General features: G+C 37.8%; 1 protein-coding gene across 2 annotated transcripts; it reads right to left on the bottom strand.

Annotated features, from left to right (window-relative positions):
• Positions 1-6,538: 6,538 nt before the first annotated feature.
• LOC144662336 (excitatory amino acid transporter 3-like) lies at positions 6,539-16,249 on the bottom strand. Of its 2 annotated transcripts, none has more exons than XM_078523124.1 (7): positions 15,756-16,249; positions 14,791-14,833; positions 10,388-10,719; positions 9,093-9,326; positions 8,186-8,380; positions 7,606-7,743; positions 6,539-7,001 (listed from the first exon to the last, which is right to left on the bottom strand). In XM_078523124.1, the coding sequence occupies exons 1-7, from the start codon at positions 16,232-16,234 to the stop codon at positions 6,827-6,829; spliced, it is 1,596 nt and encodes a 531-aa protein (XP_078379250.1). In that variant the 5' UTR covers positions 16,235-16,249; the 3' UTR covers positions 6,539-6,826. The 2 variants fall into 2 exon arrangements, with proteins under 2 accessions (XP_078379250.1, XP_078379251.1); XM_078523125.1 differs by having other exon boundaries at positions 6,879-7,001; positions 7,606-7,708.
• Positions 16,250-17,023: the final 774 nt, after the last annotated feature.

Below are 17,023 nucleotides of genomic sequence, written 5' to 3'. Positions count from 1 at the left end.
CAACTATCAGCCGATAGTTCCTCGACAGAAGCACTCTATTGTTAAAATAGAAAACAGTGGGAGAACCAATCAGATTCGCAGATTTCCAATAGAACACAGCTGAGTTTCTATGTAAATAGAAATCAAGGTCATTGCATATGCAAGTATATTATCATTCCTTTGTTGTAAATAACTACTACTGGTTGTGACAAATAAAATGTTAAGAAATATTATGCTGTAAAAAATTGCGTCCAGTGTCAGAAGTCGCGAGGGAATGAAGCGTTTTAAGAGGGTCTGAATGGGGTTACCTCGATAACACTAAACACTTACTTTTTTGGCTCAGCAACATGAAACAGTTAAATTTTAGGCAATTTAATACTAACAGTAAAAAATTCACTGCAACAGTAAATTTTATCCAGAAAGAAACAAAAACGGCTCCAAAAAGTTTTCAGTCATTTTCCGTTGCACGCAGAGACCCAAACAAACTGTTTGTGTGCACATTGGCAATTTTAAAGTGAATTTATAGAACGGTTGTAGAATGGCGTAACAGAACGCAAAATACAACGAGGGGGTGAACTAAGGTTTCGCAGATCGACGGATTTGAAATTAACAATACGCACGGATTGTGGATTTTAGCGATATATTGAGCGGATTCGCGGATCTCGAAAATACATGGGATTGTGGATAAGCTAAGAATAATTTAGGCCCAGACTCCGGACTCTTCATGCCAGGAAGTTCGGATCATGGATACTAAACGAAATTCGGATCATTCTGGTCCGTCTTCGTCGGTATGTTGGCGGAATCAAGTATTGAAACGAAACTTCTTAAAAAATTGGCATGAAAAACAATATCCTGTCCATTGCAGTGAATATGCCACGCGGATTCTTATTTGAACAAAAGTAGTGGCGGATTGATGGATTTGGCCAAAAATTTAGCACGGATCAGCGGATTTGCGTACCCCTATTCTAATCCTCTACGAACAAGTACATGCTACCGAAGAAACCCTCGCGGAGTGCGGCCATTGCTGTGAAGCCTCGGCAAACATGCAAAGAATGGAGGCCAAAATTGACCAACTTTTAGCCGTGTTGCCTGAATTAGAAGCCCTGAAAACACGCTTAACACAGGTGGAAGAGGAGAATGAGAATTTGAAAATTTCGGTCGCTTCCAATCAAGAAGAGTTAGCCGAACTCAAAGTTAGCATGGTCAACACGTGTTCCATAGCAGCCGACAACAATAATGATCTCAGAAAGCTGAAAGCGGACATCCAACAGCTAAGATGCAGGAACATTAAGCTGGAGGCTTACACCCGCAGAGAGAATATAAAGATATTCAACTTGCCGGAGATTAGAGGTGAGACGCCCAGTGATACTGAGGAGTTAGTTAAATCTATGTTTGAGGAAAAAATGAATATCCCAAAAGAGGATGTTGATGATATTCGGTTTGAGCGGGTCCATCGTTTGCCAACTCGACGCAACCAAAACAATCCTAATAAGCCACGACCTGTTATTGCAAAATTCAGTTTCTACCAGGACAAACAATTTGTTTGGTCTTCCGTCAAAAACTTGAAAGACACAGGAATTGGACTTGCACATGATTATCCTAAAGAAATAAATGATATCCATTCAAAACTATACCCGGTTCTGAAGAAAGCTAAGCGAGACAAACAACAAGCCTTCTTTAAGGTCGACAAACTGATAATAAATGGTCAAGTTTACAGAGGAAAGGAAACAGAAAATCTTCCATATTATGGTGCAATTATGAGTAGTAATACCCAAGCAGATGGAGAGCTGTAGCCCTCAAATGCACGTCGGATGGATAATTGATGTATTTGTGTTTTTACTTTATGTAGTTCAACTTATATTTCTCGTATTGTATTATGTATTAATAATTGTACTCAATTCTGTTCAGTGGAAACCGTTTTATTTAGTCTTTAGATCACCTTGCATTCGCAAAGTAACTGGCTTTGTACCATATTTATTTCTGTTAACTAAGTTATATTTGTTTATTTTCGACTTTGGATTTGCATTTACAGTTGTCATTTCAAATACTTCATTATCACTTTTTCCTTTGTTTCAATCTTCCTTCTGCAGTCTCATTTGCGACAATTGTGATCTCAAAAGATGACCGAGGCGCTAAAACTATTATCGCTTAATGTAAAGGGAATAAGCAATTTTAAAAAAAGGAGGGCCATTTTTAATTGGTGCCGGAAACGCGCAAACATTTCATTTTTGCAAGAAACTCACTCCACGATAGCAGCGGAAAATCAGTGGAGAAATGAATGGGGCGCGGAACTTATAACTTGCCATGGCAGCTCTAATTCTCGCGGCGTTGCAATTCTAATTAAGAAGGGTGTTGACTGCACCATACATAAAAAAATTCTAGATCCTTTGGGACGTTACATCATTTTGAAAACTGAAATCAAAGATAAGATATATGTTCTAGTAAACATATATGCACCGAATAAAGATAAAGAAATTGTAACTTTCTTAAACAAATTAGTTATTACGCTGCAAAACGAGGATCTGGATTCCGAAAACAACATCATAATCGGAGGCGATTTTAATTGTCCACTTAATCCTACTATTGACAAGAAAGGTGGTATTCTTATTCAACGAAAATCTGTCACATCTCGCATCGTCTGCTTGCAAAGTCAACTTGATTTAGTAGATATTTGGAGAATTAAAAACCCTGACGTTAAAAGTTTCACATGGAGTAAAAAATCTCCTCGAATTTTTCGTCGCCTGGATTATTGGCTAATCTCGAATAACTTAAATGATTCTGTACAACTGACGGATATAATTCCTGCTATAAGAACCGATCACGACGCGATCTATCTAGAATTTTGCGGAGAACCATATAACGAGTGTAGAGGACCAAATTACTGGAAGATGAACTGCTCTTTGTTAGATGATGAAGAATATGTCAACAGTGTTATTGAAATGATCCCAATGTGGATTACGGAAGGACGGGAAGAACTTTCTGATGATCGATGTGTGTGGGATTGGATCAAATATAACATAAGATCCCACGCTATCCGTCACTCCAAAAGAAGATCAAAGCAAAAAAATGAAACAGAAACAAAACTCCAGAATAAACTTAATGTAGCGAAAAAAGCTGCTGAAACCAACCCTAGTGACGACAATGCTACCCTGTTATATGCCGCTCAGAAACAATTAGAATCATTTTATGAAGAGAAAACAAAAGGAATTATTGTGCGTGCACGCGCCAGATGGCACGAACAAGGCGAGAAGAGTACAAAATACTTCTTAAACTTAGAAAAAAGAAATCACGTCAAGAAACACATAAGAAAACTGCATATAAACGGGGCAATCAAAACAGATCCATTCTGTATACTAAAGGAAGTAGAACAATTCTACTGTGACTTGTACAAGACTCATAATATTCTTACGGACATTGATCTTAAAATTGATTCCTTTTTAAATGATTTAAATATTCCTACATTAACTGAAAAACAAAAAAAATCATGTGAAGGTAAATCTCTTCGGAGGATTGTTTCCGTCTTCTCAATACTTTTCAAGACAACAAAACTCCAGGGAACGATGGAATTCCGATCGAGTTCTACAAAAAATTTTGGCCTTTAATCAGCGATTGCTTTATTAAATGTGTTAATGATTGTTTCGAAAAAGGAGAGATGTCCCAATCTCAAAAGCAAGCGTTTATCACTCTCATAGAAAAAGAGGTAAAGATCGTTCTCTCGTTGAAAATTGGCGCCCAATTTCTCTTGTTAACGTCGACACTAGCTCGGCCAAAGTACTATTTCAAGTATTAGACCTTTTTAAGAATATCTCAGGCCTCAAGATCAATAACACAAAAACCGAGGGTATGTGGATTGGTTCATCAAAAGAAAACAAAGCACAACCGTTTGGCATTAAATGGCCTAACCAGCCAATTAAAGCACTGGGGGTGTACTTCACGTACGACCCAAAACTATTAAAAGAAAAGAATTTCATTGAACGTTTGGATAGTATTAAAAAACTTATCCAAATCTGGTCCTCTAGAGGTTTATCTGTGTACGGCAAGGTTACAATCATCAAATCTTTTCTTATTCCAAAATTTGTTTATGTTTGCTCGGTTCTGCCTACACCTAAAGAATTAGTGAAAGAACTGAATCAACTGCTGTTTAAATTTTTATGGAATGGGACGGATAAGGTCACCCGTGTTTCGGCAGTAAATAAATACGAGGAAGGCGGTTTAAAAATGATTGATTTAAATTGCATGATCAAGTCTTTAAGGCTGGCATGGATAAAACGCATATTTAATGACAACAACGGAACATGGAAATCATATCTAAACCACTTGCTGGATCCCATGGGAGGGTTTTTCTTTTTAAATTGCAACTATGATATAAAGGATTACAACATCTTCTCTCAGTTCTACAGTGAAATGCTCTCATGGTGGTCGGAGTTTCGTGATTCCTTTGCCTCTCAACGAGATTGGCAAAATATTATTTGGAATAATAAGGAAATTCGTATTGAAAAAAGACCAGTCTTCTACAAAAAGTATTTTGAGGCGGGCGTGATTCGTATCCAAGACCTACATTTTGATTCAAATATAAACGATGCACTAAGCCACTGGTCAGACAAGATAACCAATATTAGTTATTTGCAATGGGCTGGCCTTCGCCATTCTATACCGCCCTTTTTAAAGAATATTATTTCATGTCCATCTTTAGCTCCTCCATCCTTCTTTATTGACGATAACATCTTTGACGTCAAAAAAAAGAAATCAAAAGACTATTACTCACTTCTTGTTCGCAAAATAGCACAATTTCCTAATATCATAAACAAACTGCAGAACGATTTTAACTTTTCTATCGATCAGCTGAGACAAATCTTTAGTCTGCCACACTCTGTTGTACTTGAATCTTATGTAAAAGGATTTCAATTCAAAGTGCTCAACTCTATTCTATACACTAATTCAAAATTACACGAAATAGGCTTTAAAACAGACGACCTATGTTCATTTTGCAAGGCAGAACCGGAAACCTTGTACCACCTTCTTTATCAATGCTCCTTTGTTAAACGGTTCTGGAGTGAGTTTCAAGGTTACTGGCACCAAATCTCAAATCAGCAGGTTCATCTTTCCCTCCAAGATATTTTATTTGGAATATTATCCAAACCATGCCCTTTACTCAACTTACTGAACTATTTTATAATCATTGGTAAACTACTTATATGGGACTGCAGAAGATGCCAAATTCAACCCACAATTCAAGGATTTCGTACTAAAATTGCCATTAAATATGAAACGGAAAGTAAGATCAAAAAGAAAGATTATTTAAAAAAAAAATGGGTACTAATCCCAAATTAATTTATGTCATTTCCTTTTTTGTTAGTCATGTAGATGGCATCATTATTATTTGAACTATTTGAACAGCATGACAACTGTAACTGTCTTTTCTTTTTTTCCTCTTTCTTCTTTTTTAGATATTGAATAATAAATTTTGTGAGCAATGTAATCGCGTTTGTATCTTTCATGGTAATAATTCTATAAGTAAATAATTTCGGTTCTGTTAGTTAATATATAAGTGTGTTCGTCATCATCGTATTTTGTAGAGTTGTTATTGTAAGCTAACTATATAACTATATATTTATCAATGATCGTAAGTTATTTGTAGGTAATTTATTCTTCTGTAAGTAACTTTAATGTAAGCAGCGTATATCATTGTAACTTATTTTTTTTGTTAGTAATTATTCTAGTCTTGTAGTATTGTCAGTACGTTAACGGTTATAATGGACTATGTTGACGCGCTTCATGTGAATTGTCGATACTGTTAGTTATTTTAGTATGTTTTGTAATTGTTGTGTCATATGCTGAATAAAATTAAAAAAAAAAAAAAAAAAAAAAAAAAAGTACATGCTACCTACCTACACCTACCTACCTACCTACCTACCTGCCTGCCTGCCTGCCTGCCTGCCAGCCTGCCAACCTACCAACCTACCTACCTACCTTTCTACCTACCTACCTATCTACCAACCTACCCACCCACCCACCCACCTACCTACCTACTTACCTACCCACCCGCCCACCTACCTACCCACCTATCTATCTACCTACCTACCTACCTACCTACCTTCCTGCCTGCCTGCCTGCCTGCCTACCTACCTACCTACCTACCTACCTACCTACCTACCTACCTACCTACCTACCTACCTGCCTGCCTACCTACCTACCTACCTACCTACCTACCTACCTACCTACCTACCTATCTGCCTACCTGCCTACCTACCTACCTACCTACCTACCTACCTACCTACCTACCTACCTACCTACCTACCTACCTATAGTCCCGATCAATTCTACGAACAGTAAAAAAGAACGTAATTGACGCGCTGTGGCGTAGGTGTCTAATAACAAGGAGTTGACTGACTGTACAGCTTCAATTGGACACCCATATGACCGCACTCCAATCGTCCAAAAATAGGCGAATGGAAAGGTAACAGAGAATTGTGTTATTGATACGATTACTTTGTGTATTGTACTCCACTCAGTCATATACCATTTTCTTTGAAGTTATGAATGTATTTTGAAAACGACCAACAACAACTATAAATTATCCGTGCTGCGGTTAATGTCTAGCATGAAAACGTGAGTGAGTAAACAGTGTATAAAGATAATAACAAAAATCTCAAAACTTAACTGTACGATAGCCATTAACAGCTATTGACCAGCCAAATAATAACCTATAAAGTACTGAGCATAACAATACAGGCAACCTGAAGAAAAAAAAATGCAAATTCCAAGCTCTAAATGCCTAAAACAGCACATTGTTGCCAAGCTGATACACGAAAATCCCTCCCTGCCACAAAAAGACGTCAGTCTGTTCTCATACATTTGTAAAATACGACAATTCAACCTCGTTATCGTGCTTTCGAGGTTTCTTAGATACTAATGCGTCGTCTTCTCCAGTTTTCGGTTTTAAGTCATCACGTGACAGGTGTTCCACGATACCAGTCCCCATTGCGTCACCAAGAACATTCACTGTTGTAATGCAGTGGTCACTGAAAAGTTAGACAATAAACATTGTTGTTAGTTGTGAATTAAAAAAGCTTTAGGGAAATCGCGCTGATAGATTTCATGGTTCATGGTTCATGAAACGGCCAGTGAAAGAGACAATCAACTTCTATTTTTGTTGCGTCATTTCATCTGAGATTCGGACCAGAAAATTTCACCCTTGTGGTCCGTGAAAATTATCTCTGATCGGTCCTAACTTGGGCGAGTAAGCTCCCCGGAACTTTTAGAACCATCTATCCCAGCTTCGCCTGAGTAAATGCAGTCAGTTAGTTGTTTAGTAGCCATCGCTCACATGCAAACTCGTATCGGAGGAGGCATTATTAAAGTAAAAGGCTTGAGGCCAATTAAAGCACTGTCTCCAAATCAGTAAACTTGATTTTTCTTCCAAAACTGAACAGAGTACGTGAACGCAAAATTATTGTGCGTATTGAAGGCGTGGCAGAGGAAACGAACTGTCGCAGCGCTCTTAACTTGTTAAGAACCATACAGTCGAGCTGTTGACAGTCTACCAAAGTAGAGACAGAGTTATTGTTCAGCCCAAACGTGTACGTAGATGTATACTATCAGCTTTTTATCCTACTTGCTACTTACAGAAACCATGCAACTGCAAGAATGATGCCGATGTCATGTAGTGGAAGATTGACAGCCTGAAGAACAATGATAATCATAACTGGTGATCCTACTCCAGGGATCCCTGCGGTACCAATGGAGACAGCAATCGCCAATAAGCTGTGAAAGTGAATTGTGGGTATCTTTCATTAAGGTTTACTATTTTGCAGCAATTACATATGCAATTACATAAGAAGGGTGATTACCATTTGCCAAAAAGGGAGGAGCGACCCCTGGCCAAACATGTTACCAACAACGCAGCAATGCAGTAGAATTGTAAAGAAAAGGAAAACGAAGAATAAAAGGATACTTGAAGTATGCGAAAAGGCCGTAGCGGAAAAGAAAACAATAGTATCGTCAGGTTAAATTATATTATTTTCACCTTATTGTGGTGTCTGAAAAATATGCACTTGTTCGACGACAACAAAAAAGAACATTATCACAATATATTTAGCCGTTTTTGCAGCCGTATAAAAAAATAATTTCTTGATCAAAGAAAATGTGTAAATAATACTATTACTATTTCACTTTCACAGTAGTACTTTACTGTCTCCTCACCCACCAAACAACAACAATTTGTCCAGGGCTGAGAGGAATATTGTTTAACTGAGCCACGAAGATGGCTATTATTACGCGATCAATTGCCAATCCGTCCATGTTCAGAGTGGCACCAAGAGGAAGCATAAAACGACTGATGCGTGGATCGATTTTGTTGTTTTCCTCCACGCAGCGAATTGTTGTTGGAAGTGTTGCTGCACTAACAAAGAAAACCAAGAAGGAACAAATAAAAGAAAAAGGCACCATGACTTTCAAAAGAAAACAAAAAAGCAAGTAAAATATGTAGGGGAATAAGCTTAAAATTGCTTGAATACTATTGAGCCTTAAATTCGTTTACTCTTTATCGGCGTGACACAATAGGCGAAAATACGTCTCGGCAGACTTTGCAGAATAATGAAATGTTCCATATGAACGTACTGTGTAATAGCCTTTACATACTAGGAACTATATTTTACGACATAATGAATAAAGTATACCGCTCATTGTAAGCATTCATTTGGATGGTCAAATACTAAAGTTTTATCCAAAATATTAAAAGTAAGAACCATCTTACACGGCATAATAAACACTACTGCTCAGCAGCTTTCATTTGAATGGTCACACACTAGGGTTTCATCCACAGACAGACTTAAAAGCTAGAAACGTCTTGTACATCATAATAAACAGTTCTGCATGAAAGTACTACTGTACAGCTTTCATTTAAATGATTACAAACTAGGGTTTCTTCCACCGACCAGGGCCACAGTGTCACATAAAAGTACTGTTCCATACGTTTTTAGCTCTAGGGTTTTTCACGCTAGGAATCATCGGCTACAGGCTTAAAAATTGTGAATTTAATTGATACTTATTATGTTTTGGGATCTAAAGCGTTGAACATGGAAGCTGAAAGGTAATTTAATTAAGACACACACCTGGAAGCAATGCTAAACGCTGTCATCAAGGCGTCTCCCAAACCTTTCATGAACACATAGGGATTCCTTCGAGTGACAACGAAGAACACAAGTGGTAACACGATGAGGGAATGAATAAGCAAACCACACAGGTCAGTCACCATAAACAATCCCACTTTTCCCATGGAACTTAAAATGTCATCCAATCCAGCTACACGGGCTGCGACTAAACTGCACACCCCTATTGGAGCAAACCTAGGAAGAGAACAGTTTTGGACTGAAATGTAGTCAGGTTTTTTTGACCATGCATAGGGCCTACATTTGTAATAAGTAAAATAACGCATAAAGGTCTAGACTGCCAGCAAGTTTCTAACAAAAATAAGTATCTTGTTTGAATTTACCTCTGTCAAGATAAATGTTAAAAGTGAGGACTAGTGAAGTATTCAGAATAAGTCATAATGCTGCCTTTGAATTGACATCTTCAAATGAGTAAATATTCTGATCTTCTCGGATAAGGACGATAAACCGTAGGCCCCGTCTCCTGCATCTTCAGTGCTATGTTCAGCAGGGGACATTAAAGAACCCGGTGTTGTGGTCTGGTCTTTGCCCGTTGTACCGTTATACTGTTGAAATGCTCGGAGATATTAGTTATGTTAAAAGCTACTCTACAATCCGAGGGTAAATAAAGTATTCGCTTCACTTCATATTCACAAGTCAAAAAAGCCCATTAATTGGAGGTGGAGCATCCATCTCATACTTAGCCATGGAGACAACCTTTTTCTGTATCTTTCTATTTTTAAACTAACTTCCAGTTGTCTCCAGGGAGTTTTTGCGCCCCCACCTCGAAACGCCCAATCAAACTACAGATAGAACAATTAATACAGTGAATGCAATGCAGTACATTGCAATGCTTTATGCAATTCAATGGATTATGGTAACGATACGTATACATTGCTATCACGATGCATTGATAAGAAACAGAGCTTTTTCGTGACAAACACTGTTGTAAAAGATACGTATCCGAAAATATTGACTCACAAAATATAGCACGTATGGATACCCTGAGGTATGGGCTTCCGTGTAAAGTGAAATGAAGAAATGATCATTGCAGTCATGTTTGTATCGACGCTTCAATGCTCTACCAACTGAGCTACGAAGTCACGCCTTGCGAGCGCTTTGTTTGCTACTTCCATGTGAAAAATACATGTATCATGAAAAACACCACTGGGTTTTCAAAGACCGTAAGTGCCGCAGAATCTGGGTCAAATATGGATTATTGACCAACCAATCTGATAAGCATGCGCGCCCCTACTTACCACATCATATATCCAACCATCATCATAATCGCGTCGTTCAAAGCAGTAAAAAATTCAACCAGCGGTCTTCCTTTCTCACGCAGTCTCCCAAGCACAATACCGAACAAGATGGAAAACACAATTAGGCCAACGATATTCATTCCTCCAGTTGACATCATTCCCGCGGGCACAGTATCTGAGCCCGCGTGGATCTCCTTTCTTATGGTGGTGATGTTGACGGTGCCATTGGTATGGACAGCGGTAATTTTCTCATCAGGTCCAAGGTGAATGGAGTCGCTTGTTACATTGTAAGTCTTGAAGCTTGCAGGTACTGTGATGTATCTTGTCTTTTTCTTTTTACAAAAAAAGAAACGTTTGGATGTTTGCCTTTTACAATTTAATTTCTAAAGTACTAACTTATAACAGGAGCCCCTGCTTGTTACTAAGTAATGCTCATGTGCCGCATCTGGACGAAGGAATCAGCGAGAGCCATGGTGGGAATGTATGGGGCTTAAGGCAGACCGTGCACAGCAGTCAGCGTACAAAAAGGAAGAAGCAGAGAAAGAGAGAAAATAAATAAAGAAAGGAAGACAGAATAAAGGAGAAAAGAGAGAAAAAAAAAGAATGTGGATCTACTATAAAGTTAACTGGTTGACGAAATGTTATTACCAAACTCAAGTTTTGGATTGCGTGATCGGAGGACTTGAAATTTCTTAACTTTTAAGAGGCTCCGACTGAGAATATGAAGAATCGTTGGACAGGCTGGGGAAATCGAAAATCTTGAAACTTTGCCTGAATAACACCTTTGGGGAACTATGTTCGAAAATATTATTCTCATCTTCTAGGAATTTATGGTTTTCGAGAAATTAAGAAAAAACGAAAATAACGGTTTTAGCTCATTAAATATGCAAAAAATATGCGTAAAAATGGCAAAGTTCTCGATATTCCTATAAGAGCAATTTTCAGTGCTCTGAATCGAAATAAACTTAGAATAATAGCTTGACCTTTCTTCTACCAGGCAACATAAACGTTCAATTTTTTCCGGCTATTTTGAGGTTTCCTTCGCCTTTTAAAATATTGCTTTATCAAGCACTTCGGGAAAGGGCAAAAATTGAGAAACTTTGGAGGCCGAAAAAGCACCTTGATATGTCCGATATCGAGTCAAACTAAACACTGTGCAAAAGCTCGATGTCTCTTCTGTTATAATATCAAATAAAAAATCTGGGTACTCAAGATTCACACAAATGAGAAACGAAAGTTTACGACCTCCTCGTGTCTAATTTGCATAAAGCTAATTTTTGAATTCGTCCTCCGCTAAGTGATCTGGTCCGCTAAATTTAAATTTGGGAGCTATGATTTGCACAAAGAAAGCAAGTTTAAACTTTATTTGATTTTGTTGACGTCGTATGCCTATCAACAGGTTATATAAACGCAAAGAAAGAAGAAAAAACAGTAAAATTATCGACTGAGCTCATTGCGTGACCTGCGTCACGTTATAAATTTTCTTGTCAACAATTGAATTTGATTTGTTTGTTAGGACTCAGTTGCATTTCAAATTTAAGATTAAAGAATGAGATAATAATATCATTCACTTACCTGAAATTGGGAATGATTTGTACCTTTTATTTACTCTGGCGGGTAACTCACGTCAAAGCCGTAACTTGCGTAGTACCGGTATTATTAATTTGGAAGTTGACTTCAGCTATAAACATAAACGTACATAAATATTATGAAAATATATCGCTGTTAGTTTCCGTTCAGTTGTCATTTTTAATGGCAATAAAATACGAAAAGTTTCTCATCTTGTTTTAAAACAACTATATAAAAGGTTTCGATCGTGCAAAAACCATTCATTCATTTATTCAGATGCACATCACAAAATTAAATTAATTTATAATTCAATTTAAAGAGACCGAACACGTACACAGCGACAGAACTCGGCGCCAGGACATTTAACACAAAGCACAAAATTATTCGGCTGAAATTTAAAAATAGAATGACCCTTTACAATTGTGCCTCTCTTGTTGGTGGGCTTCAGGAGTCCAAGCCCAGAAAATCCAGAATTTGTCCAGTTTGTAAATTACCATGCAAAAGCACACTTCAAATTTTGTTACATCTTGTCTGACAGATACTGAAAGCATCGATAGCGAAGGAAAATTGTTAGTTGCCCGTACAGGTAAGGTAATTTTGTTTTCTTTGAACCACATCTATGTTTGGGTAACTGAATTAATGCAAGCTTACCTTGGGATTTTTGTAGCGCAAGAATGCCAAGAACATATGACAGTTTGTCATAAATACAAGAACACGCTCTTTCGCTGGCGGACTGGAGAGCGAGATGTTCTATACCAATGGAAATTGCGAGCCATAAGCCTTCTTTCACTCGGGAGGATCGCGGAATAGCAAGCAACCCTGCTCTGTTTTACAAGAGACGGGTATAGTTTGAGCTAGATCACATAAGCATTAACTTTCTGTTACTTAATTTAGGTTTAAGCCCACAGTAACAACTTCCAAGTAAAAATTTAATGAATAATAGCCCACATGATTACTATAGTATTTCCTAGACTTTTAAGTTAAAACACTTTCTTTAATATTGTAAATTTAATATTGGTTTTAAGTTATAAATTGACAGTTGACCTTACCCTACTAGCCTTCAGAACAAGCGCTTGCTGTTGGGCACTTTTAAAAAAGCCCAACAATACCGCAGGCTAATCAAAGTTTTGCGGTTTCGCGACGTCTCGGGTTTCAAGTTACAAGCAAATAAGTAAAATTTTATCACAAGTATTAAATGCGCCTTCAACGGCAGAGTATTAGTTTTTATTGACTGTTCTATTAACTATGCTTTCACTTAACACGCATTCTACAACCCAAGATTTCACTTGTTTTGAAATCGTGCCCGGACGCTTGATTTTAATGAGCACAGGCAATGGAAAAATCACACGCAAAATTTAACTCATACCTGCTGAAAATTTTGTGACAAACTGGACAAATTCTGGATTTTCTGGGCTTGGACCAAGCCCCACCAACAAGAGAGGCACAACTGTTAAGGGTCATTCTATTTTTAAATTTCAGCCGAATAATTTCGTGCCTTGTGTTAAATGTCCTGGCGCCGGGTCCTGTAGCTGTGTACATGTTCGGTCTCTTTAATCTAATTTTGTGATGTACATCTGAATGAATGAATGGATTTTGCACGATCGAAACCTTTTATATAGTTGTTTTAAAACAAGTTGAGAAACTTTTCGTATTTTATTTCCATTAATGACAACTGAACGGATCTAACAGCGATATATGTCCATCATAGTTTTAATAATTATTTACGTTTATGTTCGTAAAAAGTAAACTTCCAAATTAATAATAACTACACGATTTCATTATATTTTTGACGTAAGTTATGCGAGTAAATAAAATATACAAATCATTCCTAATTTCAGGTAAGTGAATGATATTATTATCTTAATCTTTAATCTTAAATTTGAAATGTAAGAGTCCTAACAAACACATCTTTCCTCCGATCTTTTTAATTTAATTATTGACAAGAAAATTCATACCGTGACGCAGGTCACGCAATGAGCTCAGTCGATAATTTTACTGTTTTTTCTTCTTTCTTCGCGTCTATATAACCTGTTGATAGGCATACGACGTCAACAAAATCAAATAAAGTTTAAACTTGCTTTCTTTGTGCAAATCATAGCTCCCGAATTTAAATTTAGCGGACCAGATCACTTAGCGGAGAACGAATTCAAAAATTAGCTTTATGCAAATTAGACACGCGGAGGTCGTAAACTTTCGTTTCTCATTTGTGTGAATCTTGAGTACCCAGATTTTTTATTTAATATTATAACAGAAGAGAAATTGCGCTTTTGCACAGTGTTTAGTTTGACTCGATATCGGACATATCAAGGTGCTTTTTCGGCCTCCAAAGTTTCTCAATTTTTGCCCTTTCCCGAAGTGCTTGATAAAGCAATATTTTAAAAGGCGAAGGAAACCTCAAAATAGCCGGAAAAAATTGAAAGTTTATGTTGCCTGGTAGAAGAAAGGTCAAGCTATTATTTTAAGTTTATTTCGATTCAGAGCATTGAAAATTGCTCTTATAGGAATATCGAGAACTTTGCCATTTTTACGCATATTTTTTGCATATTTAATGAGCTAAAACCGTTATTTTCGTTTTTTCTTAATTTCTCGAAAACCATAAATTCCTAGAAGATGAGAATAATATTTTCGAACATAGTTCCCCAAAGGTGTTATTCAGGCAAAGTTTCAAGATTTTCGATTTCCCCAGCCTGTCCAACGATTCTTCATATTCTCAGTCGGAGCCTCTTAACACTTAAGATTAATGAGAGGATTTATGGACAGTGGAAATGTTGGGAGTTAATGACATTTGAATGCATTCTTTGTTTTTGTTGTATAACTTATAAGGACCTACTGACCTGACCGACGGCTGCTCCAACCAGATTGCTGGGAACGCAGCTCCTGAAAGTGAAATTTGTGCATTATCATTTTACTGTCATTTAATGACGTGCGTACATTTGTCGATAAATGGTATCCTGAGCTGCTCATTTAGCAACAAGAGCAAAACCAATTATCGTTCACATTGCAGAGGACCATGCTATCGAACTTACGATCTGCACAATGACACAAACTTTTAATTACATTGTTTTTGGATTTAGTGACCTGGCAGGATTAAGTGCCCGTCTGGATTCCAAATGGCGTTAAATAACCGCACCATTGACAACAATTTTCTTTCAGTATTATAATCCGTTTGCTATTCTCGAATTAATTCAGTCTTTGTTACTGAATAAACTTGTTCCAGTGGTAGAAAATTGACTAGCCGGGATCGTAGCAGGCGCAGAAGCGGTGGTCGTGGTAGAGGGAGGTAGGGTGAGAATGTTGGGAGCTTTGGCACAATTATGGCCACATTCTTCCAATACACGAACCTGCCATGATTTGCAATTGTGCAGGCCGGTGGGCGTAGAGGCTATCTTTAGCGGCAATCAAGCAGGACTTTTGATTTAACCTAATGTATGCAACCGGAGAATATCTCAAAAGTTTGCTTCTACTACACATTTAGTAAACTCTTGCTCCATCTTTAAAATGTGCCTGCCTTGCACCAGTACACATATTTTATTAAAACTTTACGAAGAAATTCTAACTTTTTATTTTCCTCCTAAGGCACGTATGTCTGCACGTAGATCTTTTACTTTGCATCTCTAATAGTGAAATTTAGTTTAACCTTGGCAAAATAAGTAGTACTTAAAATGAAGAAAAAAAAGTTCAGACATGTTCTTCGACCTGACGAGTTTAGAGAATCATTGCCGGCAGCACACATTGCCAAGCGCACTAAATTGATCATCGGATTGTAGAAAATAATAGAACATAAAATTAATGTGCTTACCTCAACATGTCAAGCAGCGAGTCTAACTTTCGATATTTCACACTTTCAACCTGTTTTTGGGCGCCATGATCACCACTTAAACCAGGACGGATCGTCAACACTAGAGTCAAGCCCAAAATGGCGGCTAACACAAGCGTTGACAAGTAGTAAATCACAGTCCGTCGTCCAATTCTTCCCGTCACATCAGGATTAACAGTTGATACAGCAGTTATAAGGGTGGCGACGATAAGAGGTAGGACAATCATCTTCAACATATTCATGAATAGTTCTCCTGGAAAGGCGATGAGCATTAACACAGTAGCTTTCTTTTCAGGGTCCGTGATGCGAGTCACTGGATCGTTGGTCAACGCTCCAATTGCAAAACCAATGACTGCCCCAACGATGAGTAAGACAAGCAGAAGGTTGCGCTTCACCAGGAGACAAAAGCCACTGCAGAAGCGCCCACAGCTGGCTCGACGGAAGAACTGCCTACAAGCCATGCTGCTGCAATCCGAGCTGGCACTGCGACGGTTGGATTTGATAGCAGTGAAGGCTGACACTATACTTACATTATATGATTGGCACATCTGAGATACAATGTCACATTTGCATTCCTTTACATATATTTCTATGCTATTAACCCTATCTTGTAGTAATAGTAGGTCATGCAGAAAAGCAACGTGACACACTATAAAATCAATGAATGTATTTAATTGAATGCCTCATATCATCGATTTCTCGGGAAAGCTCTGCTTTAACCTTTGCTATTCTTCCTTGGTCTTACAGGCGTTACAGGTGTACGTTAAATTCTTATTGTCGAAAAGAGACGAATTCTTGCTTCACCCCTCGTCCAACTCGCCCTTTTTTGATTAGAATTAATCGATGCAAAGTATAACTTGGCTTGTTGAATTTTTACATGCATGCCTACTCATGATCAGTCAACTGTAGAAGTCATGACACGAAAGGCCCCTTTTCTACCTGCTCTACCTCGACCTTGTGCACAGACATATATAGCATTGCAAAAAATCCAGTTGTCAAAAATAAACTGCTGTTTCATCCCTCGTGCGCCTCGCGTTATTTCGCTAGTGTCAAGTTAAGCCATGCATAACCTTGCTTCGTTTTCTGACTCAGTGAATTTATTCATACATATCTACTTAATGGAACTGATACGAGTCTTCACAATCCAGTCTTTTGTTAACCATTCTACCATGCAACTTACATAAGATGCAAATGTTACTAACGAATGAGGTGCTATTTTAATTTCAATTTCGCCTCTCAAATCAGCTAGC

This window comes from Oculina patagonica, chromosome 8, assembly GCF_052425735.1.
Source record: "Oculina patagonica isolate OP01 chromosome 8, crgOcupat, whole genome shotgun sequence".
Taxonomy (NCBI): Eukaryota; Metazoa; Cnidaria; class Anthozoa; order Scleractinia; family Oculinidae; genus Oculina; species Oculina patagonica.
Note: the sequence above shows the minus strand (reverse complement) of the source record. Positions and strands in the feature narration are given on the sequence as shown.